Source organism: Raphanus sativus, chromosome 6 (assembly GCF_000801105.2).
Source record: "Raphanus sativus cultivar WK10039 chromosome 6, ASM80110v3, whole genome shotgun sequence".
NCBI classification, from domain to species: Eukaryota; Viridiplantae; Streptophyta; class Magnoliopsida; order Brassicales; family Brassicaceae; genus Raphanus; species Raphanus sativus.
In genome coordinates, this window is record NC_079516.1 from 51,320,875 (window position 1) to 51,342,611 (window position 21,737).

The 21,737-nt window shown below is 34.4% G+C and overlaps 4 protein-coding genes across 7 annotated transcripts; 1 reads left to right on the forward strand and 3 right to left on the reverse strand.

Moving 5' to 3' along the window:
• Positions 1-61: 61 nt before the first annotated feature.
• Positions 62-2,898, reverse strand: LOC108805820 (AP2-like ethylene-responsive transcription factor At2g41710). 3 transcript variants are annotated; one of them, XM_018577777.2, is made up of 9 exons: positions 2,534-2,898; positions 2,160-2,242; positions 2,012-2,020; positions 1,821-1,909; positions 1,581-1,654; positions 1,437-1,487; positions 1,126-1,187; positions 386-1,044; positions 62-295 (listed from the first exon to the last, which is right to left on the reverse strand). In XM_018577777.2, exons 1-9 carry the CDS (start codon positions 2,734-2,736, stop codon positions 239-241), a joined length of 1,287 nt encoding a protein of 428 aa, XP_018433279.1. In that variant the 5' UTR covers positions 2,737-2,898; the 3' UTR covers positions 62-238. The 3 variants fall into 3 exon arrangements, with proteins under 3 accessions (XP_018433279.1, XP_018433278.1, XP_056843491.1); XM_018577776.2 differs by having other exon boundaries at positions 1,437-1,502; XM_056987511.1 differs by lacking the exon at positions 2,012-2,020 and having other exon boundaries at positions 1,437-1,502.
• A 487-nt stretch (positions 2,899-3,385) lies between these two features.
• Positions 3,386-7,069, reverse strand: LOC108805844 (pentatricopeptide repeat-containing protein At2g41720). Of its 2 annotated transcripts, none has more exons than XM_018577807.2 (10): positions 6,674-7,069; positions 6,198-6,370; positions 6,004-6,109; positions 4,758-5,867; positions 4,565-4,670; positions 4,278-4,482; positions 4,057-4,189; positions 3,851-3,955; positions 3,628-3,748; positions 3,386-3,529 (listed from the first exon to the last, which is right to left on the reverse strand). In XM_018577807.2, exons 1-10 carry the CDS (start codon positions 7,022-7,024, stop codon positions 3,465-3,467), a joined length of 2,475 nt encoding a protein of 824 aa, XP_018433309.1. In that variant the 5' UTR covers positions 7,025-7,069; the 3' UTR covers positions 3,386-3,464. The 2 variants fall into 2 exon arrangements, with proteins under 2 accessions (XP_018433309.1, XP_018433310.1); XM_018577808.2 differs by having other exon boundaries at positions 6,198-6,362; positions 6,674-6,870.
• Positions 7,070-10,273: 3,204 nt separating this feature from the next.
• LOC108810242 (uncharacterized) lies at positions 10,274-10,854 on the forward strand. The gene has a single exon (XM_018582372.2). The coding sequence runs from the start codon at positions 10,317-10,319 to the stop codon at positions 10,707-10,709; it is 393 nt and encodes a 130-aa protein (XP_018437874.1). The 5' UTR covers positions 10,274-10,316; the 3' UTR covers positions 10,710-10,854.
• Positions 10,855-13,514: 2,660 nt separating this feature from the next.
• LOC108812712 (villin-2) lies at positions 13,515-19,655 on the reverse strand. The gene is made up of 25 exons (XM_018585047.2): positions 19,492-19,655; positions 19,323-19,375; positions 18,720-18,804; positions 18,528-18,627; positions 18,350-18,418; positions 18,030-18,266; positions 17,756-17,933; positions 17,533-17,665; positions 17,287-17,446; positions 17,050-17,200; positions 16,842-16,942; positions 16,600-16,758; positions 16,431-16,499; positions 16,284-16,352; positions 16,060-16,197; positions 15,856-15,984; positions 15,606-15,753; positions 15,477-15,487; positions 15,256-15,396; positions 15,042-15,167; positions 14,905-14,967; positions 14,727-14,828; positions 14,330-14,585; positions 14,042-14,253; positions 13,515-13,951 (listed from the first exon to the last, which is right to left on the reverse strand). The coding sequence occupies exons 3-25, from the start codon at positions 18,773-18,775 to the stop codon at positions 13,838-13,840; spliced, it is 2,922 nt and encodes a 973-aa protein (XP_018440549.1). The 5' UTR covers positions 18,776-18,804; positions 19,323-19,375; positions 19,492-19,655; the 3' UTR covers positions 13,515-13,837.
• Between the last annotated feature and the right edge of the window lie 2,082 nt (positions 19,656-21,737).

Here is a 21,737-nt window from a genome sequence, read left to right on the forward strand (position 1 = left end):
GAAAAGATTATTTTTGTCAACTTATGTAAGAGCAAACTTTTTTTTACTATATTGAGAACCCTTTTGCTGTTTGAAATAAAATATATATAATTCTATATTCCATATAGAAAACCCACACAAAACACTGACAAAACCTATACACTCATGCTTCAGACCATTGCCACAAGAGATAAAAAAAAAGATGTCAAGTCGACAAATTCATCTCACGACAAGGAGAATCAGACAAACAGAAAGACTATCACTTCTCTTGAGGGAGGTAACCGTATGTGGAACAGCTTGTCTCTGTCTTTGTCACCTACAGAAGGAATTAGAGACAATAAAAATGACTAATTGTAGTAAAAAAAAATCTTCTCTGTGAAGAAATAAATATGAAATGAATACAAACCTCTGAAGTATGGGAGGACCCTGGGGGAAGAAATGATGTCCAGAGAATAGGGTCACCGAGGGGATCCAAGGCATTGTAGTTGGTGAGCAATGGAGCAGTTAAGAGAGAGGTAAGTGGGTACATGCTGCTGTTTTTCTGAAGAGACAAAGCAGCAGCAGCAGCAGCAGGAACACCACCACCACCACCGCCTAGAGCAACTCCGTGACTCAAGACCGGTTTTTCTATCTCCTTTCCGTGACTCTTCTCCATGTTGATGATGTTACGATTTGCATTCTCATCGTTTTCTCTAGTGCTGGTGCTTTCTTGGATCTTGAGCACTTTCTCCTCCAGGCTCTTGTAAGCAGGTGATGCAGACAAAATGCTTAACGCAGAAGGCTGCGTGGAGGATGGAGATGATGATATTTGTTTTTCTTTTCTCTGAAGGACGCCAAGGTTTGGCGCTTTGTACGGCTCTGTCGCCTGGGATGTGTGTTCCAGTGTCTTAAGCTCGGTACCGGCATCTTCTACCTTTGCATCCTCTGATGCTTTTGATGATGAAGATTCTGGTTGGCGGGTTTTGTTGACTCCCCACCACTTTATGTATCCCGTTAGATCGATCTTTCTTTCTAGACAAAAGTTGCCTAGAAAGTCACCTTCTGTTCCTCGATCATCACCTGCTCCTGTTATTCAATAAACCCGTTTTTTTCTCTTAATATGGTCAGTGCAGCTACAAAGATGAGTCGATGTAGTACGAAAGTTACCGTAGTGAATGTTGCTGAAGTATTCAGGTCCAGGCATACGGCTGGCTGATGCATCCCATCGGCTGGTTGGGAATTACAGACAAGTTAAAAAAAAAAAAAAGAAATGCATATCAGGCCCAATAATTCTGAAGATAGCTTTGACCATAACCCTATACCTAAGAGTAGCATCTAAACACTAGTTATGAAACTAGTCTACAGTATGCCCAGCAAGATGATCCATAATGTGTTACTAAATATTTTCCTAACAAGCACTGCAGAGATAATCAAGTAGATATGGGCAGAAGATATTTGTTAGTCAAAGTATAATTTACCTTTGAAGTCCACGATATTTAGCTATTCCCCTTGAAAAACCGCTGCTTTTTCTGCCAAAGGGATATCTGAATAGTATCAGCAATAAAACGGTTCTCTTTAAGAGAAAAAATATACTTTATACTCTCCTAAATGCAAATACGCACCTACGTAGAGATGCAAGGTATTCTTCCCTGGAGAGATTTTGCATTTCTTCTAAATCCCTGCTGTAATCTGTCACCTATTAGTAGAATGTAAAATACGTAAGTGCATTTAGAAGTATTAGGACACCTTGTAACTATCCTTCTTCCACTGACGCATAGTTAATTGATCAGAACAATTTTTTTTACGGATGAAGAGAGCTTAAAACTCATTATCATTAAAGCTTATTAGCATAGCAACCTCACCGGAAAATTGATAAGAGTGCCAGGTCCCCAATATTTCAAGGCAGCAAGGTCGTAAGCTCTAGCAGCAGCCTCTTCATCATCATATGCTCCTGCCAAAGTATATATATATAAGTAGAGAGTGTTTAGTCAAAAGCCAATCCAAACCTGATATATAAAAAAAAAAGATACATTTGAATACCTCCAAAGCTTACCTAGATAAACTGGTGGGGCGATATTGGGCATCAACCATGAAAACATTGAAGGAAACAAAAAGAAAGAGATGAGCTTTTAAAACTACAAAATAAGAGAGAGAAAAAACTTAATTTTGAATGGAGAAAAAATAAAAAGGGTTGAATGAACCTTGTTTGCCCTTCTTGTTCTGGTTTTGGTTCCAAGTAGTCTTATCCCAAAGGTGAGCTTCATAACGACCTGTCCATCTATGCCTTTACTCAAAAACAAAAAACAAAAATCAAATTTGAGACACATTACCATCTCCATAAAGACAGCACTTGACTCGCTGAGACATTATCCACAACTACATCTGGTAATAGGTGAATAAAATCTCAGAACAATTCACCACACAAAAAACATCAATAGAACCATTACAACTCCCACCTATTGTCTAAGATTCAATACACTCTGTTTTGCAGACTACACTATACTTAATTTCAAAAAAAATTCAAATCTTTACCCCCTCCAATTCAGATTTGATGGCAATTTAGCAAAAAAGTTACCTGGTGACACCGCGGTAAATGGAGCTCCTTTTGCCAGCGGTGCAGGGAGGCATTTTACTGATACGCTCCTTAGCAGTGCTGCCTCTCTCCTTCTTCGCCTTCTTAAACCCTCTATACATCAACATCTCATCACTCGCCGCCACTGTCTCCGAGCTCTCTCCTCCTCCCGCCTCCGTCTTAGGCCCCTGATCCGACGACGACATCGACGCCACGATCCCTCCCTCCAACCAAAATACACAAACCCTAGCTAGGAAAGGCGCACTGGTGGGCTAGCAAAAAAACCGAGCTTGATTGATACAGTAGAAGCAGAGAGAGAGAAGAAAGATAGAAACTTTGACTATTACTCTTTTCTTTTCACCGAATACAATGCTATCAATCTATTATTAATAGTAATAATAACAAAACGGCAAAATAAAATAGAAATTACGGACATCAGTTTTACCATTACGTCCCGCTTTTTTTGTTACTCTTTTTTCACGATTCGGTAAGTTAACAACTACAACGGCTATGAACGGAGACGAGGTCGTTTTCGTCATTACAGCGGAATAGGTTTTGTTTCGATGCTGACGTGTACTAGTGATGTCCACGTGTACGTTATGGTGCTGACATTTTAATGTTGGGGTGTTTCCCAACACTAGCCTCGTTCATGGAATATTCTCTGTATTGTTACACTCAATATGTTGTTGTTTTTCCTCTTCTTGGGTTTATTATCAGCTTAGCTTATGGTTTCCAGAATATTCAAATCACCTCTATTGTTTTTTTTCTCTATCATATTTGATTCTCTTCATATTTTCTACCGTTGCAATGTCTTCTTACACATCGAATCTCTTCATTATACTATATGGATCATAATTCAAATTTTCAAAATGATTTTGATTTAAATAAGATTACACAAGTTTACAAACATCATATGAATCTATACACTTGGAACTTACAATGTGCCTTCGTGTCCATCAGGTTTACTCAGATCACCACCTCCTTTGTTTCTCAGTGATTCTGTGTGGAATTACCAACAGAAAAAAATAAAATTAACAAATTTGATTCATTCTAACGTTAGCCAGACCAAACTATATATAACTTTATATTCATCTCACCTAATTTTTGGCGTATTAGGGGTTCGAACTCGATCCCTGCACTTCTTTCACCAAACGAAATAATGTCACGATACATTTGTGTTGAAGGTTGAATACCACCATCACTCATCCATTCCAAAACCTGACAACTCATTCCATAAATATACAACTTGCTCGGTAACTATTGAGCACATAAAGGACTACATGTGGAAAATAATTTTTATAAGAAAGAAGTAATTGTTACCTCAATGTATTTTCTCCAGTTTCCAACAGCTAAAAGATGCTCCAACAGTACTGCATAAGTTTTGAGGTTGATTTCAGCACCATCTGCTATCATCTTATAGAACAGCTGCCAACAGTGAAACATGGTTTCGTTTGGTTTAATTTCTTTATGGTTTGACAATGCACGCTAAGTCTAATTAGCAGATAAGGCTCAAAAGTTGTTTGCACCTTCATCATTGCTTCGACTTTACCACTCTTCCCAAAAAGATGCAGCATCTGATTAGTTAAACCGATAGAAAGTGATGGCAGGTACGGTTCCATCATTTGAATGAGGTCTGTGGCTCTTTTCCATTCCTGCAAGCTGCAACATTCAGAGAAAGAAGAAGAAGAGAACAAGGATCAGTAGAATATTAAAGGCGATTTACTACTGGTAATGGACGAGTACTTACGTGTTACAAGCAGAGAAGATCTCAAAGAAAACGGCTCCAGAGAAGGGGACTTCTTTTTCTCGCATCAAATCCATCATGATAAATACATTTGACGGTTCACCTCCCTTGTTGAAAGCTCTCATCAATGCTGAACATGCAATAGAGTCTGGTTCTACTCCATTTGATTCCATTTCCAGGAAGAGTTCACAAGCTTTTTCCCACTTTTCTTGGGAACATAGAAGCATTCCAAGAGAATTCAGTTCCATTGTTACGATTTTCAACAGTCTTACACTAATGTTTATGTATACCTGAAGCGTTGTAAGCATGGAGCATTGAGGTGTATGCAATCACATCAGGTTTGCAACCAGCCATCTTCATCTGGTTGAATATGGATTCTGCTTCTGTAACTTGACCCTGCAGATATTATTACAAGTTAGTGATAGTCAAACCATACAAGAATCAGAGTACATCATCTTCTGAGATCAAACTCTAAACACCTGCCTGTTTGCTGTAAGCACATAGAACAGAAGAGTACACCTCCTTCGTCAATGGAACACCGAGATCTTCCATATCCTTCAAGTAACTAACTGCTTCAGGGTATTTTGACATCCTACATGAACCGCTTATAAGGATGGTGAAAGTAACAGAATCAGCTCTAACTTTCTTTTGTCTCATAGTCTGATACAATGCAGTGGCCTTCTCAAGTTCTGCACCGTTTATGAAGCTTCCAATGGCTGAGTTATACGCTGCAGTATTTAGCTTGATACCTCTCGTCTCTGCTGCAGAAAGTACAGTTTCAACATTCACCTTTTTCCCAGACCTACTACAAGCAGCCAAAAGAGTGCATACTGACACAACATTTGGCTTAAATCCGTCTTGCTCCATCTGCCGGAAGATTCCCACAGCTTCAGCTAAAAGTCCATTAGACCCGTAAGCATCAATAAGTGCATTGTAAGTAACAACATTAGGCTTTCTCCTTTCTTTCCTCATCATGAGAAACACCTCCTTTGCCTTGCCAGGTTGACCTGCTCTTCCATAAGAATTGAGCAAACATGTGTAGGAGACAACATCTGGGAGCATACCATTCCGCTTAATCTCTTGAAAAACCGAGAGAGCATTTTCACTCATTCCATGAACAGCATAGGCACCCATCAAGGCATTATAGGAAACAATATTAGGTCTCAGACCTTCTGCAAGCATGGCCTCGAACACCGCTCTGCAGTTTCCAATCTCTCCCTTGACAGAGTATAGATGCATGATGCTAGTAAACGTCACCACATCAGGTCGGCACTCAGATCTCTTTTCCCTCATTGAGTTGAAAACATCAAGGGCTTGGCTGCTTTGACCAAGCTTTGACAGGCAATAGATGATGATGTTAAAAGTAGTGGTATCTGGACGAACTTTTGCTCCCTTCATGAGCTCAAAATAAGATAACGCTTTCGAATACTGACGACCACTCTTGTATGCAGACAAGACGATGTTGTGAGTCACCAAATCCGGTCCAACTCCGTTGTCTGTCATTTTCTTGCATACTTCCAAAGCCTCTCTCCAGTTTCCACTGGACCCGCAAGCATTGATGAGATTATTGTAGGTTGAACGACTAGGAGCAATCTGCAAGACCAAAGAAACATTGACAAGGCTCAAAATCTGTAAAACTGGTGAGCAAAGTCAAAAGTCAGAGGTTGGAGAGATGTTTCATCAATTATACACAACACGAAAACAGGAGTTAAGCAAAGTTACTACATACAGATGCACGTAACATGTCATCCATAAGATTCATAGCCCAGCGCCACTGAGCAGCTCGACCATGAGCATTGATAAGAGCATTATACGTCTCAGCATCCGGTTTACAACTACAAACCATAGCAAAAACGTTCTCTATCAATAAATATTCCATGAAAAATTCAAAAAGAAAAGATGTTTGTTTTTAAAACACAAAACCTCCATTTTTGCATTTCAAAGAAGAGGCCACGAGCCTGGTCAACCCTGTTACACCTAGCGTGGAGCCTGATCATCATATTGTAGATATCGTTCCTCGCACAGTAATTCTTCTGATTCTTCATCCAATTGAAGACATTCACACAAAGATCAATGCATCCTCTTCTACTGAGCTCCTGCAAGTTTTCAAATATCAAAACTCCAACTAAATTTCAAATACTTCGTCAACCAAACAATTAGAAAAAAAGAGAGTTTCTGCTAAATTTTAATTTATCATAAGCTTCCAAACTTAAAACCAGTTAGCCTAAACTTTATAAAATATCAGTTCACTAATTTTCAAATTGTATAAAGCGCCTAGGCTCTAGTCTTCTATAAATCGCCTAGACACTACTAGTCAAAGCGCCTAGAATCTAATCTTCTATATAAAGTGCCACCTAACTACCGCCTAACCAACTTTTTTTTTTTATTTTGAACATTACACTGATAAGAATTGGGAAATTCTTTCTAGCGAACCGGCCGACCCAGGAATTGAGAACGCCATCAACTTCCTCCCAACGATTGAGAGCAACAAGCCGGTCCGCCACCTCCGTCACGCTCCAATCATTCTGAAACCGGTCGTTCTCGACCCGAACCCGGTATCGTCTCGCGATATCCGCTTTCCTGAACCCGCTGACCCGGACAGACACCTCGTGCTCCCCTCTGTCGTAGTTCACGTACACGGATTTCTTCTCCTGGAGCGCGTCGGAGGAGGTCTTCGCGGCAGCTCGAGGACGGTAGGCGCGGGAAGATTCCGGCGGGGTGGTGATGAGCTGAGTAACCGTTGTTGCCATTAGGGGGGAGGGAAGGAGGTTCTACGGTGGGTGGATAGAGTGATAGAGCATTACTCTGTGGTTTTATATTAAAGCCCAGTTTCAATATTTTCCCGGCTCATTGCGTAATATATTAGAGCCCAGTTCTGATTTTCGGCCCATTCTGTAGTATATAGGTTTCATATGATTACATAATCACAAGTTAACAATATAAAGAGGACCAAGAAAAGAAAAAAGATTAATAATAGAAGAAAATAGAAGTTAATAATCTCTATATTGAAATGCTAAAATGACACTTATTTTACAAAAACAGATTTTTCTACAAAAACAGTTAATAGGAAGTAGTATACTTTGGGATAATTAATAATAATAGATATTACCAATTTTTAACAATAATAGCATAGTTAGTTTTATTTTACATTTATGAGTTGTAGGTACTTATAATGAATTCAGTGTCATTTCGATTTTTTTAATCCGCAACTACAATAATTTCTTGATTTTAAATCCAAGTTATATAACAATGGTTATTATTATCAAAATCTACACCTTCTAAATAAAAAGATAAAATGAAAACAGAATTTAATGCACTAATTGTCACATCAAATGGAGAATATTACAGCAAATCTTTTACCATATATATATATTGAATGAATCTTTAAAATTCTAAAGAGTTATATCATACATGCAAAACATATAAATATCAGTAAATATTCGTATATAGAAGAAAAAAACAATAGTAGACTAAAACTTTTGTTCAAAAAGAAAAAGAGAATAAAAATCATATAAATAGAGCTCTTCACCAACAAAAAAAACCATAGAACATCTTTTTTTCTCAATAGAAAGCAACACTAAGAAAATTATATCCGAAATCACCAAAATCTCAATCACTATTTTTTGGTAATAACATTGACAATTTCATCCAACTACAACGTTCTGGTCGAACCAGGTATAAGATTTTTTATTTATTGATTTTTTATATCTTAATTATCTTTTAAATATTTTGACAGTAGTAGATGACCATCTTACTTTTTTTTGTTAAGAAAATATATGATAGAATCCGTGATAACCATTTATCTAGATGCGTAAGAAGTTAAGAAATTTGGTTTACCAAAAGAAAAAAAAAACTATTATTTGGACATGGTATATAGGATTATAATTTCAATCTTAGTTCTTTTATATGCGCAGTGAGTCATACAACAAATTTTGGAGAATGTTTCTATGAGGATTTTTATAAGGTGGGACATTTTGGAACTCATGAATGCTTTGTTAAGTGTCTAAACAAGGGAAAGCACTTCGCTGGAGGAGATTGTCTTCCAAAATCTCCAGAATATGGATTTTGTTGTTGCAGAATACCATAGATATACATCTTCTTTCTAGTATATTGGCAATTTATACGATGAATTATGTTTTTCCGTATCATATTTAAACAAACCAAACTACTTATAAACACAACGAGTTCCAAAATCTCTACATGAATAATGTTTTTCAGTATCATGTTGCATCATACCATAGATGTAAACCTTGTTTTCTTTATTTCTGGTTCCTATGTCCATGCTTTGGTTAAATATCATTTGATTTTACTGTGATAGAGATTTTGATTAGGGTTCTTTTCCTCTTGGATCTTTGTTTCATACGGCTAAAAATTTAGATGGATGTGTTGTGGAACTTTTCTCACGGTAAATGAAGCAAGATTGGGAGCCTCATTATAAGGTAAAGAGTTCTTGAGATTTTCTGATATAAGAAAACTTGTTCAAGTAGCTGCAGTACTCGTGAACATAACTGAATATGTCTATACAGTTATAGTCACATATTGAAACGCAAACGAAACCACTTATAACTCTTGATCAAAGTTATATTGATAAGCTGTGAATACCTGAATGAATCAAACCATTTCATGAATTTTACTTGTGATGAACAAAACAATCAGAATTAGGTTTCATCAACTAAAATGTGTGTCTATTTTCAGTTATGTATAAAAAAAATCACTATATTTTCTTTCTCATGTATACCATTGTAGTGTTGATTTCTAAATGTTAGTGATTATTTTGACAAATTTATGTATTTTTATCTTAAAATTATTTAAAGATAAATTAACATTTTATTTCAAATAAATGTAAAGAACTTAGACTATAAATTAGGAATTGATTTTACTGATTTGTCAAGTTATCTTTAATTTCAAGCTTAGTCATCTGTTTATATTATTATTTAAAATTTAATTTTGCTGTCTTGTTATATTTTCCTTGATTAGGTTAAGTTATCTATCTATGATATTATTATCTAATAACTGATTTTTCATGTTTTCAATGATCTTATGATCTTATGATGAGTCATTAGTTTTAACAAACAGTTTCAGTAATTTAGTTGATGATTGTTTATTTTATTATTTTCTCCATGATTTAGGATATTACTAGATATTATAATAAACATATTTAATAATATTAATGTATTTTAAATTCTCAATGCAATTATAATTTCTCATTTAGGAGTTTACGTACAAAACAATGACATCGAATAAATTCTGTTGACAATATCATAGTTAGCTAGGTTTTCTTATATTTAGTTTATTAACAGTAAACATATTGTATCATAGTATATATTTATTATTATTTCTATTTCATATTAATTGTCATTTTAAACTTGTGCATACAGATTAAAAAATCATTTAATTTTACATATTTTTATATAAAAAATTATTATCCATACATCTACTCATATTTCAGAGAGCCAGAAAAGTTAAATTATATAAAGAGAACCAAAAAAATTAAATTATATAAGGATAACTAGAGAGAAATGAGGGCTTCATAGTTTACTGTTTTTTAAGAAAAAAAAAGAGAGTTAAGAGTTCATTTAATATCTATACTATATCCTTGTTGGTATATACAATTCATCCTATTTGCATGATTATTCAACTTCATACATTTGGTTTTCGTTTTTTCTGACCTTGATTTGAAGAAATTATAGTTATAGTTTAAATTATATTGTTTCAAATAAATACTAACAATGATATGAAGTTACATCACATGTATAGTTTTCCTTATTTTTAACCTATATCATGACATTTGACTTATTAGGCTTGAACGCAAAACAAGATGTGGACATCACTAGAAAGAGCAACCACAAAAGACTTTTTAAATTCTCCGATAATGCTGAGAAGAATATAATACTAATGTCTTGGCGAACAAGCGCATTTGACTATTCGCATTTTCTTGTGTCCCAAAACATATTTGGTATAATACTCAGTTATGTCCCTCTATAAATACTATCCACACATGCATTGGTAGTTATACAATTTATTAAAGCAAAATAAGCAAAAATGAAGAAGGAAGGTTGTCAACACGGCTTCGTTCGAACAGGGATGATTCATCCGCCAGGATTTAGTCCAAGATCCTCCAACCAATTCGTGAACCGGCTTGATTCGCCACCGGCTTCGGGAAAATTTACCAAAGTGCCATCAAAACCTACCAACCATTCTAAATTTACAGGAAAATATGAGCGTTCTAAGTATAGTAACTGCCATGTGTTGCCGGCTATGAAGTCTGCGGGCACATCAAAGGGTCGTCAAAAGTTAAAATCGACAGATTGGTGGGTTGATGATAAGCTAGAACGGCTCACCGGGTCGGATGCGTCCTCTGCTAGAGATATCTTGGATACATTATGTGGTGAAGACTATGGTGGTCATGTTTATGATGATAACGATGATTGTTAATCATTTTTCATCAAGAAACTAGAAATTTTTTTTTTTTAAGAAACTCGAAAGTTGTTTTTTTTTTCTAAGAAACTCGAAAGTTGAATTAGATAACATTTGTAATACTTGATACGAAAGAAAAACGAAACATCTATGCAAAGAAAAATGATATTATTCGAGTCAATCAACAACAAATTGACTGACCACATAAAAACCATTCAGTATAAACTGAAGTGCAGGAATGTGTAATAAAGGATCTTTAAGATGTTTTTTTGGCATTGGTGTAGGGAGTTTCTAGAACAAGTCGAATTTCTTCTCAAGCAGATCTTGCTCCCAACGAGGTAAGTTGTTGAATGCTTCTTTCTCCATCCCAAACACACTCTGGAACTCTTTCTCAGATAGATAAGCCTTTGATCACAGCAATTAAAAAACACCAATAAGTCAGGAGATAAGGAGAGTTAAAGATGGGAAAGCACAAGAACAAAAAATATATCGGAGGAGAATGTGTTCCAAAATCTCCAAAATATGGATATTGTTGTTGCGTCAAACCATAGATGTACATCTTCTTTTGAATTTACTGGTCATTTGCTACGATGAGTAATAATGTTTTCCAGTATCATGTTTACATAAACCAGCCATTTATAAATAAAATGAGTTCCAAAGTCTCTAAAATGAATAATGTTTTTCAATATCATGCTCTCCATAACTATAACTATAAATATAATCATAAGTTTTAGTAAACAATTTTAGTGACTTAATTGATAATTTATTATTTTATTATTTTCCATGATTACAGGATGTTACTAGATATTATAATAAACAGTTTTAATAATACTCATGTATTTGAAAATTCTCAATGCAATTATAGGATGTTACTTGGTATTAGAATAAACAATTTTATTATACTATATATTTGTTAGTATATTTGGGATAAAATAAATATTTATAAATTCTACCAATAATCTCATAGTTAATTTTATCTTATATTTTTGAGTAATTTGAAAGTAATCTGAAACTTTTTTAAAATAACAAAAATGAACATCATATTAATAGAGCCCTTTATCAATACCTAAAAATCATAGAACATATTTTCTTCTCAACAGAAATAGAACTATATAAGTTACAATGGATATCACAAAAATCTCAATCACCCTTTTCTTGGTAATAACATTCAACTGTGAAGTTCCGGCCGCATCAAGTATAATCATTCTTATCCAATTTTTTTTTAACACTGCGATAGAATCAGGCATTTGTCCATGAATGCGGACATAATCATGTTATGAATATTTGTTATAATATTATTATTATTAAATATTATAAAATTTGGTTTTACTTAATAATTTTTATACATCTTTCTATTTTTTATTTTTATTTTTATAGTTAATAATTATATTTTCGGATAGCAACATAATATGTATAAGAAATTATCTTTTACTTTAAAATATGTTTTCTCTTTTTTTGTCCAATATATATAATATTTATTAACAATTATCTGATCATTTAATATATACTATTATTTATTAAAAGTTTAAGCGACATTAACCTTCCTAACTTTTAAAGCAAGATTTTGAATGCAAAAATCACATATTGGTTTATGTTTTCTTCATTAAAAAACCAGCATAAAGGATTATTCTTTATGTTCTCAAAAAGTTTAACTCAAACATCAAATTATATCTATATGAGTTTTTCCTCAAAATATATATGTTTATTATTGTGTTGAAATTTTAAGAGCACTCAAATATTAAAAATATTTTAAAAATATATTTAAACAAATATTTTGCTTGATTAATATTTATATAAATTTTTTATATCTTAATTGTTTTTAAATTTTATAGTAGAAAGTTATTATTTTCAGATATCAACACAATATACATAAGAATATCTTATTTTTAAAAATATATTTTCTATTTTGATAATTTTATTATATTAGTTTATAAATAATTATTTGATATAACATATAAATTTAATATTATTAATATAAGTTTTTAATTATATAATATATTATATATATAAATTCATTAAGAATGTCATTGACTTTAATCGTTCTAATTTTTAACGTGTGATCTGAGAAGCTCACTTTGAAAATAATAGTGTAGATTTGTGATAAACATTTATATGGATGTGTAAAATTCTGATTTGCCAAAAGAAGAACAACTATTATTCGGATATGGTATACATGATTATGTGTTACAAAAAAAATATTATTCATGATTATCATCTTAACCTTGGTTGTTTATAGGTGAAGTGAGTAAGACAACGAAAAATAGAGAATGCATTTATGACGAGATTTGTAAGATGGGAAAATCCGGAGATCATGAATGCTTTGTTAAGTGTTCTAAGAAGAACAAGAAGTACACAGTAGGAAAATGTATTCCAAAAAATCCGGAAAATGGATATTGTTGTTGCGCCTAATAAATAATATTGTTCTAGTACCATGTTAAAATAATATTTTTCTCAAATGCTGGTTCTCATTCAGTGAAAATAAAAAACCTTTTTAACATAAACTTTATTACATGAAGAGTCCCAAAATTTATTGGGTTCTTTCCTCTTAGATTTTTTTTTCTTGCGGCTAAAGTTTCAGCTGAGTTTTTAGTTCATTGCGAAATTTGTCTGATGCTAAATGAAGCAAAGCTTGGTAGTTTCATCATGAGAGTTCTTGGGATCTTTTGGTATAAAAAAACTAGTCCTAGTGGCTATAGTACTAAGGAACAAAACTAAACCATGTCTATACAGTCAGTCACAGAGCAAACCAAGCCACTTAATAAAATGCATTAGGAACTTCAGCATCAAAAAAACATGTTCTTAAATAATCAAAACAATGGAAGATCCAAATCAAAAGAACTATCAATCATACCCACAGTCACCAAATCTGTCACGGGTAAAACAATCTATGATTGTCATTACAAACACCTCATTGTGCTGTAAGAAAATATCAAGAATCAAGTCCAAAGCCAAACCAGTGACAAAGTAAATGAGTCAAAAGTAAAATAATATTTGAAGAAGAGAAACAAATAAAAGAACACTCTTCAAACAACCAACAACAAATTGACTGACCACATAAAAAACCATTCAGTATAAACTGAGTTTCAGGTGTAATAAACGATCTTTGAGTTGTTTTTTTTTTCTTTTTGCATTGGTGTAGGGAGTTTCTAGAACAAGTCGAATTTCTTCTTAAGCAAATCTTGCTTCCAACGAGGTAAGTTGTTGAATGCTTCTTTCTCCATCCCAAACACACTCTGGAACTCTTCCTCAGATAGATAAGCCTTTGATCACAGCAATTAAAAAACACCGGTAAGTTAGGAGATAAGGAGAGTTATTCAGCTTATAATACTAACTATATATAACCAACTCACCTCTCTGCGCTTGTAATCGATTCCAGTCACAGGGTTTTCAGATTTAGCTCTCAGCTGTTCATAGGTGAAAGTTGCACCATTTGCGTCTATAACAGAATCATCTTGCTCCTCTGTTTCCTTCTGCTTTGCTTCTGGCTCCTCTCCTGCAGGTGAAACTTCCTCTTCTACCTTGGTTTCATCACCAGCTTCTTCTGAAGCATCTGCTTCTTCATCTGTGGATGAAGATTAGATATATAGTCAATTGTGTTGCGAGCTTTTAAAAACGTGAAAGGAGAGAAGAAACTTTACTCTCATCTGCTGGGTTGGAGCTAGTGGATCTCCTTGTTGGAGAGGTGTCAGTTGATTTCGGATTCTCAGCAACGAGAACTTGCGAGAGAGCAGCCACTGCTGCTGCTCTCTGTGAAGCCTGACTCGTTCCCGCTGGCCTCGGTGGTGGAGGAGATTTAGTTGATGATGAAGAAGAACTGAACGCGGATGTCAATGCAGCTAAAGCTTCAGCTCTTTGTCTTGGGCCCTCTTGACTTCCGCTTGATCTGTCCTGGCTCTACAGTTAAAATGAATGACTAAGAACCTCATTCATGTGTTCAAGCAGCTTAGTCTATATAGATGCTGTAACAGCTTGTTATTCTTTGATCAAAGTTCTCATAATATATGTTAACATCTTCAGATAGAATATATTATTTACCGAATATGATGGCCTGCTACCAGAAGAATTAAATGCAGAATTTAAGGCAGCTAGTGCTTCAGCTCTTTGCCTTAGTCCTTGGTTCCCACCGCTAGACTTATCCTACGGCAGCACAAGAACAAAAATTACATGACCAAGAAGATGGAACAAGCAAACAGAGAAAGCAAAAGTCTAATACCTCAACAACGTGGTGAGTGCCAAATAACAAGGCTGCTTTCTTCTGGAATGAGTTTCCTTGCACCTATATCACAGGAGAAAAGAAGAGCCAATAAGATACAATCAGAGATTGAAATCCCTCTTCAACGGTAGACTTACAATAGCTTTAGTAGAATCCCAAGAAAAGTAAGTGGTGAAGAAGCATGGTTCGTTCCCTTCAGTGATTTTGTATAGTGGAACTTTAGGAGACAGGCCTTCCAAGGATCCAGCACGCTCTACATATTTCTGCACAATAAACTATCACATTGAGCAAACAAAGACAAAAAGAAGAGAGAGAGAGAGAGAAGCAAAGATGAAAAGGAATTTGAGTTACTTGGCCAATCTCAAACACAGTTTGCTTTTCCTTGGGGTCCACACATTGACCAACCCAGACAAAAACTTCAGCATGAGTGTCAAGCAAATATATGTCCTCAGTCAAGAGGTCATCTTGAGCAAAGTTGTGGATCTCATCAACCTGTTGCAGAGCATCTTGTTATAAAAATATATATATACATCTAGAATCAAGAAGGTTGTGTGGTTTCGCCAATAACTCACCTGAAACTTTCCTGAGGGGGATACATGCAGAAGACACATTTTAAAGAAAACGAATTAGAATACAGAAATGTGAAATGTGAAAATAAAGATCACAACTATCTTCATCCTATTATTATTATTATGTTTTACCTCTGTTGAAAGAAAATGAGTATAAGTGAGGGTCCCTGACAGTCTCAGATGCTGCCTTCTTGCTGGTGAAGTTCTGCTTTCCTCCAAGTGCAAACCAAAAGGTTGAACTCTCTGTTCCTTCTTTGGCATGCTTGAGAGTCATCCCAGGCTGGCTTAGCAAAACGAGAAAAAGATTAATATATAAAAAAACAGTTTCTGTTTATAAGTTCCATGTAAAACTATAGAGGCCACAATAAGATCTGAAACAAACCTTCAAGAGTTCAGCAACTTTAGCGGCTAGTTCCATCAGTTCATGCGCACTTTGATTTCCATGCCAAAGAAACATGGAAGTACCAGATTGCAGTAGGAAGCACTCATACGAGTTTAAAGACGTTGCCACCTAAAGGAAGTTAAAATAGTTAATCAGAGAGTAAATATGTACAAAGATTGTAAAGAAAGAGCTTAAATCAAGTACCGGTTCAACTTGCAGTGCCTTATGATTATGAACTCCAGTTCCAGACACTTGAATTAGTGCAATTGAGTCTGGTGTGTAGGTTTCATCTGCTGAACCTTTCTCTTCCACGCTGTTCTTGTAACCAGAGCTCAAACCACCCTAAAAAACTCCACTCAAGTCATATTAATCACTGTGTTTTTTTCTCTTCGGACATACATCATCTTGTAAAACACCCTACAAAATACCTTTAGGATAATCATAGGTTGGAAAAGGGCAACAAACTGTGGAGGCTCTTTACCCTCGTAGATACGTCCCTGCAAGAAGAACAACTCATTTATCGATCAATTCTAGTAATATTCATCATTGCTGTTGATAAAAAAAAAACACTGTACCTGCACAGGTCTTCCCTTCAACGAGTTTGACATTGTATTCGCCAGTCTAAGTGCTGTTTCTTGGTCCTCCTGGATAAGGAGAGAAGCCAAAAGTAACAATATGTTCATAGAGCTGAGATAAACATTTGCATTTGTATAACATTTTCCATGATGTACATCAAAATTTTACCTTAATGCTATTCTTTCCAAACCAGCAGCACAAGAAAAATTCGTCTTTCCTATCACCAGAATGATAGGTGTAAAGGACCAAATAGCAGTCCCCAGAATAGAGCTTGCCAATATCTTCTTTAGGCAACGGAGTCTTGGCTTTGCCATTTACATACCAAACCTAATACATAAGCATAATAAAAAAATCAAAATGGAGTTAATTAAAACATACAAGAATGCGTTAAAAATAAAGTGACAACAGACCTCCAACTTTCCACCAGCTTCAAGAAGAGGTGGAATATCCTCATTCACCGGTGCACTTTTTGCAATCCCCTTTAGCCCAACACCTTGTTGCTTCAACAAAGCTAGAGAAAATGGTGCAGTGCATCAAAAAGTAAGTCAGGTCTTAAGAAACACACTGCTAATGTCTCTATCTAATGATTTGAGTTTCAAAGTGGGTTTGTTTTATTACCAGCGACTTTTCCTCGTCCTTCTTCATTACTAGGAGCGGCTGAGCCTGATGGCCAAGAGTCAAAGTTAGACTTGAAAGAGTGTGACTCATAACCTTGGATAACACGAGTAACTCTTGTCGCCTTTGGCCTATTTTCACTAGCAAGATATTCCTGGAGATGAAAGGTTTTTTAAAAAAAAAGTGAGGAGCCATGATTTGAAATTAGATATGAAAAGTAGGTTTCCACTTTTTTTTTACCTCAGCAGATTGACTAGCAGCTTTCCTCTCATCCACTTGAGTTACTCGGCCAACCCAGATGAATACCTCAGCACCACAGTCCAAAAGGTAACATTTAGTGTTCTCCAGCATGGATTTGGATAAATCACCGTCTATAGGTTCCATCTGACCATCAATGATGCTATAGAAAAAAGAGTAACAACATATCAAATACATCCATCATAATGTAGACATTACTGCAAATCAAAGGGAAGATGAGTGAGTTACCTGTAAAGCTTAGGTGGAGTTGACTCCGGGATAATATCATCATCATTGGCAACTTTCCTTCCTATTGGAGCAAACCCACCAAAGAGGACCCAAAACTCACCAGAATCCGATTCTGTATCTAACTTTCCATCATCTGTTACGCAATGAGATAAGCAACATAGGTAAGTTTCCACCTAAATGCTATGTCACACCAAAACACTGTTTGAGGAATGAGGTATCTTACCAACAATGGCAACATCGCAAGTTCCTTCATGATACTTGTCTTTCAAATACTGAACGACTTCCAAAGATTTGGCTCTCTCCTGAATGTTTGAATTGGCACCGTTGAACTGGTAGATCTTTTCCTTGGTGTCCAAGATAAACACATCATCATGATTCAGCGATGAGCGGGCAAAAGGAACCTACAAGCAAAGAACAAAAAAAGGAAAAGGTTAGTGTGCATTGGTAATCAATCACTGTTCTGATACAGAGAGAGAGAGTAGAATAGTTTTTGAAACCTGCTTCAAATGAACTGAACGTTTTCCTTTGCAGGTATATAACCGTGTTTCGAACACATCTTCTTCAGGTGTTTTGAAACCCGAAGCAACACCACCCTCTAAGGGTATAATACATGGTTTGAAGTAAGACAAGAATCGGTCAGATTCATGTCCTTGAATCTCCCGGTGTTGGACAGCACGGCCTCCAAGAACAGCATCGAGTTCAACTGTTTTAACAGCTGCTGTTCCAGATTCATCCTGAACTCATCAAACCATAAAGTTAGTAATAACTAAAAAAAATGTCATATACCAAAAAGCAAAAGAGTGTTGAAAATAGGTACCTGACTAGTGTCTTTCCCAATCCAGAAATGAATATCAAACAGATAAGCACCTCCTTTGTTCTGTGTTGTCTGCGCAAAACAGAACACAAAGTGATTTGAATGAAATATAACACAAGGAGAGCACATTGGTGATTCATAGTCACTCTGATTTGATAACAAGAAGAGATTTTCAAAAAACCTGCAAGACAATGTAAGTGTCTCCCATATAGAACTTTCCATGTTCAGACTTTGGCACTGGAACTGCCTCGAAATTCTCGATTCTCCATATCTCAGTTCCTCTACAGAAAAAAAAAAAAGGGGTTAAAGTTTAGAATCTAATATAAAAAAATGAATAGAAGAGAAGAGAAGCATTGTTGGTGAAAGCATATACGGTTTCTGTCCAGCTCCTTGAAAAGCAGGATCCAAAACTTTTGTTGAACCAGACATGTTTATGTAACGCTCACAAGCCGATGAAGCTGTTCAGTCCAAAAGGAAATTTAACAATGAGAAGCTGATCACCAAACCAACATATATATCTCGCAGTCATTGGCTCAACAATATAAAAAAGATCTCATTACTCAACATTCATAAAAGAAAAAATAGTGCTAAATCAATCTCGCAAGCTAGTGGTGTGATCATGACAATGTTCAATGATCCAGGGGAAAAAAGCCTGACAGAGATCGATCACTGTGCTACAAAGTCATCGATCATCAGTGAAACTTATCAAAATCACGATCACAGACTAAAAAGAAAAAAAAATCGAAAGTTTGGAGATTAACAGAGATTTGATCACAGATGATTCAGAATACCCACAAGGAAAAATCGAGACTTTACACAAAAAGAAGACATTTTGAAACGATTTAAGCAGATCGACCAAAAACAGAGAGGGATGTGTGGATCGTGAAGAACAGGGGAAGGTACAAACACAATCTCACATCGAGAATTCAAATGATCCGCATTAGTCAAACATGGATCCAGATTGAAAGACGTTTACCTGTGGAGAGATCTGTGTGTGGCAGGCACTAAGAGATATGAAGAAGAAGAGAGCTGGCGTTTCAAAAGAAAACAAATGGGCATGAATTAGACAGAAGAAGAAGAAGAAGAAGAAAGGAAAGCGAATTGAATTATTATTTAGAAAGGGTATGTGTGAGCTGTGTTATTACCTTTTTTAAAAGAAAAAAATCTTTTCGTAACGTTTTTGTCTTGTAGATTTACAGTAGAGATGGAGATGAATAATTATGCCGACGACGAGGGGAAGAAGAAGAAGAAGAAGAGGAAGAGGAAGGAAGACGAGAGGTTTGAGAAAAGACGTTAAAGAGACTGTCAAATTTAAGGCAGAGGAATAAGATCCGGTCGTTATTACACCGACCAATGTTGGCTTTTCAATTTTTCTCATTCTTTTTTACTACCACTTTTTATATCACAAATCCATTAAGATATGCTTTTTAATTTTGGGAGTGGATGGATTTATTTCGGAAAATATTTAACAGTTAGGGATTGTTTAGCTATTTTATTAATATTTATTTTAAATTACTAAAAAAGAAATTATACTTACAAAAATCTGGTAAGAAAAGTATAGGTGTTTTAGCAAAAAAAAAAAAAGAAACTATAGGTGAATTCCTCCTGTACTTGGTATTTGATTAGAGGCAAAACCCACAATATAACATTTGCTTTGGTTTCTAAATTTTAAGGAACCTTTTTTGGTAATCAATCTTAAAGAATTGATATAACTTTAAAATGGTAGATACATTTTTATTTAGTTATTTTAGAATGTTTATAATTCTTTGAATCTTGGTATATATTTAAAAGTTCTTATTAAAATAACTCAATTAAATTTTGTTAAATTCCCGGTTTAATGCATCAACTAATTATTTTATCTAGTTTTAATAAACTAACTATAAAACTTTATTTATTTTAATATTTAAACTATACTTATTTTAATAAAAATATTAATAAATTTCAAATGAAACTTATAAAATTTCTCAAACTCAAGAAAAATCTTAAACAATTTTTAAGTTACCTTTAAATTTTAGGAATAAAATAAACTTGAGCTTGGATAACCTTAAACTTTTTAATTTTAGTTTTGTTTTAAATAATTAGTTAAGCTATTAAACTGGTAGTTAAGCTATTAAACTGGATAACAAAAGAAGTCTGAGTATTAAATAGTTATTACAAAATTTGGTTGGTCTGTTTTTATGAAAGTTTCCTTTATATAACTTAGGGTTGGAGAAAGGAAAAGTTTATAAGAATAAATAAGTAGTATATACATATGTTGATGGAGAGATTGGTCTCATCATTTCACTATTGCAGCATGACAGGGTGTCTTGTTTTAGCATGTGAATTTGCACGATTGATATAATAAAAGAATGTAATTAATAAATACAACAATCCTGATATAAATGTAGAACATCCTTTTTTTTTAACAAAGTAGAACAGCCTTTTTTTCTACTTTTAGCAGAGGTATGGACCATGGACATCAGGACATGGATGATAACTCCGTTTGTTCTCTCTTACTTTCCTTTTCTCATGTTTTTGGTATATGCAAAATGTATTTTGGAATATATATATCTTAATAATTATGATCTTTTGAAAAGGAGATTTTCAGAATCAGCAATCATCAAAGCTTTTTTGTGTGTTTATGTTTTGTTGCTCAATTATCTAAATCATGTTAAATATATAAACTACTCTCAATTTCCTTTGCTCTTCTTCTCATAATTATTAAGATATAAATTGAGTAATCTGATTTTTTTAAAATATAGACTTTAGAGAATAGATTTAATTAAAATACATCTAAATATATTTTAGTTTATTTTTTAATAAATTTCTATACTCTAACATTTTAGATAATTTGCATGTTCTTACAAAAAATACGTAATTGTTGAATAGCTGATGTTCTCCTCATGCAGAATATATATCCATAGTAAAATGTGGTACATAATGATTAATGGTGCAAATTAGAGAAACACAAAATCCAGTAAACTTTAGTACTTGACAGTAATATAACCACTGGTTGGTTCCTTTTCAACATCTATCTGTTCAAATTCATTTGATAATCTACAAACTTCTCTAAACTTATAAAAGTAAAAACAAAACCTATGCATTTATAGTTCATCGTTGTCCATCTATTTTTCAACTATGCCACATTCTTACAGTGTTAGCTGCCATAGAAAGACGTACAAAACTTCAGCTAGTATCACAGAATGTACTTAACAGACTTTCGATTACCCTCCAAACTGAGGATCTGATCCTTTTACAAAAAAAAAACCGATACTTAACTAAATTGATCTTTGTGTGTTGCCGGGTCAACTTCACAAAGCCAAAGGTATGTAAACTAAGCAAAGTAAATGTTTCATCACCATCAAGTAATATATAAAAATTAGGATTAAAGGTCACTCCATCAACAAGAAAA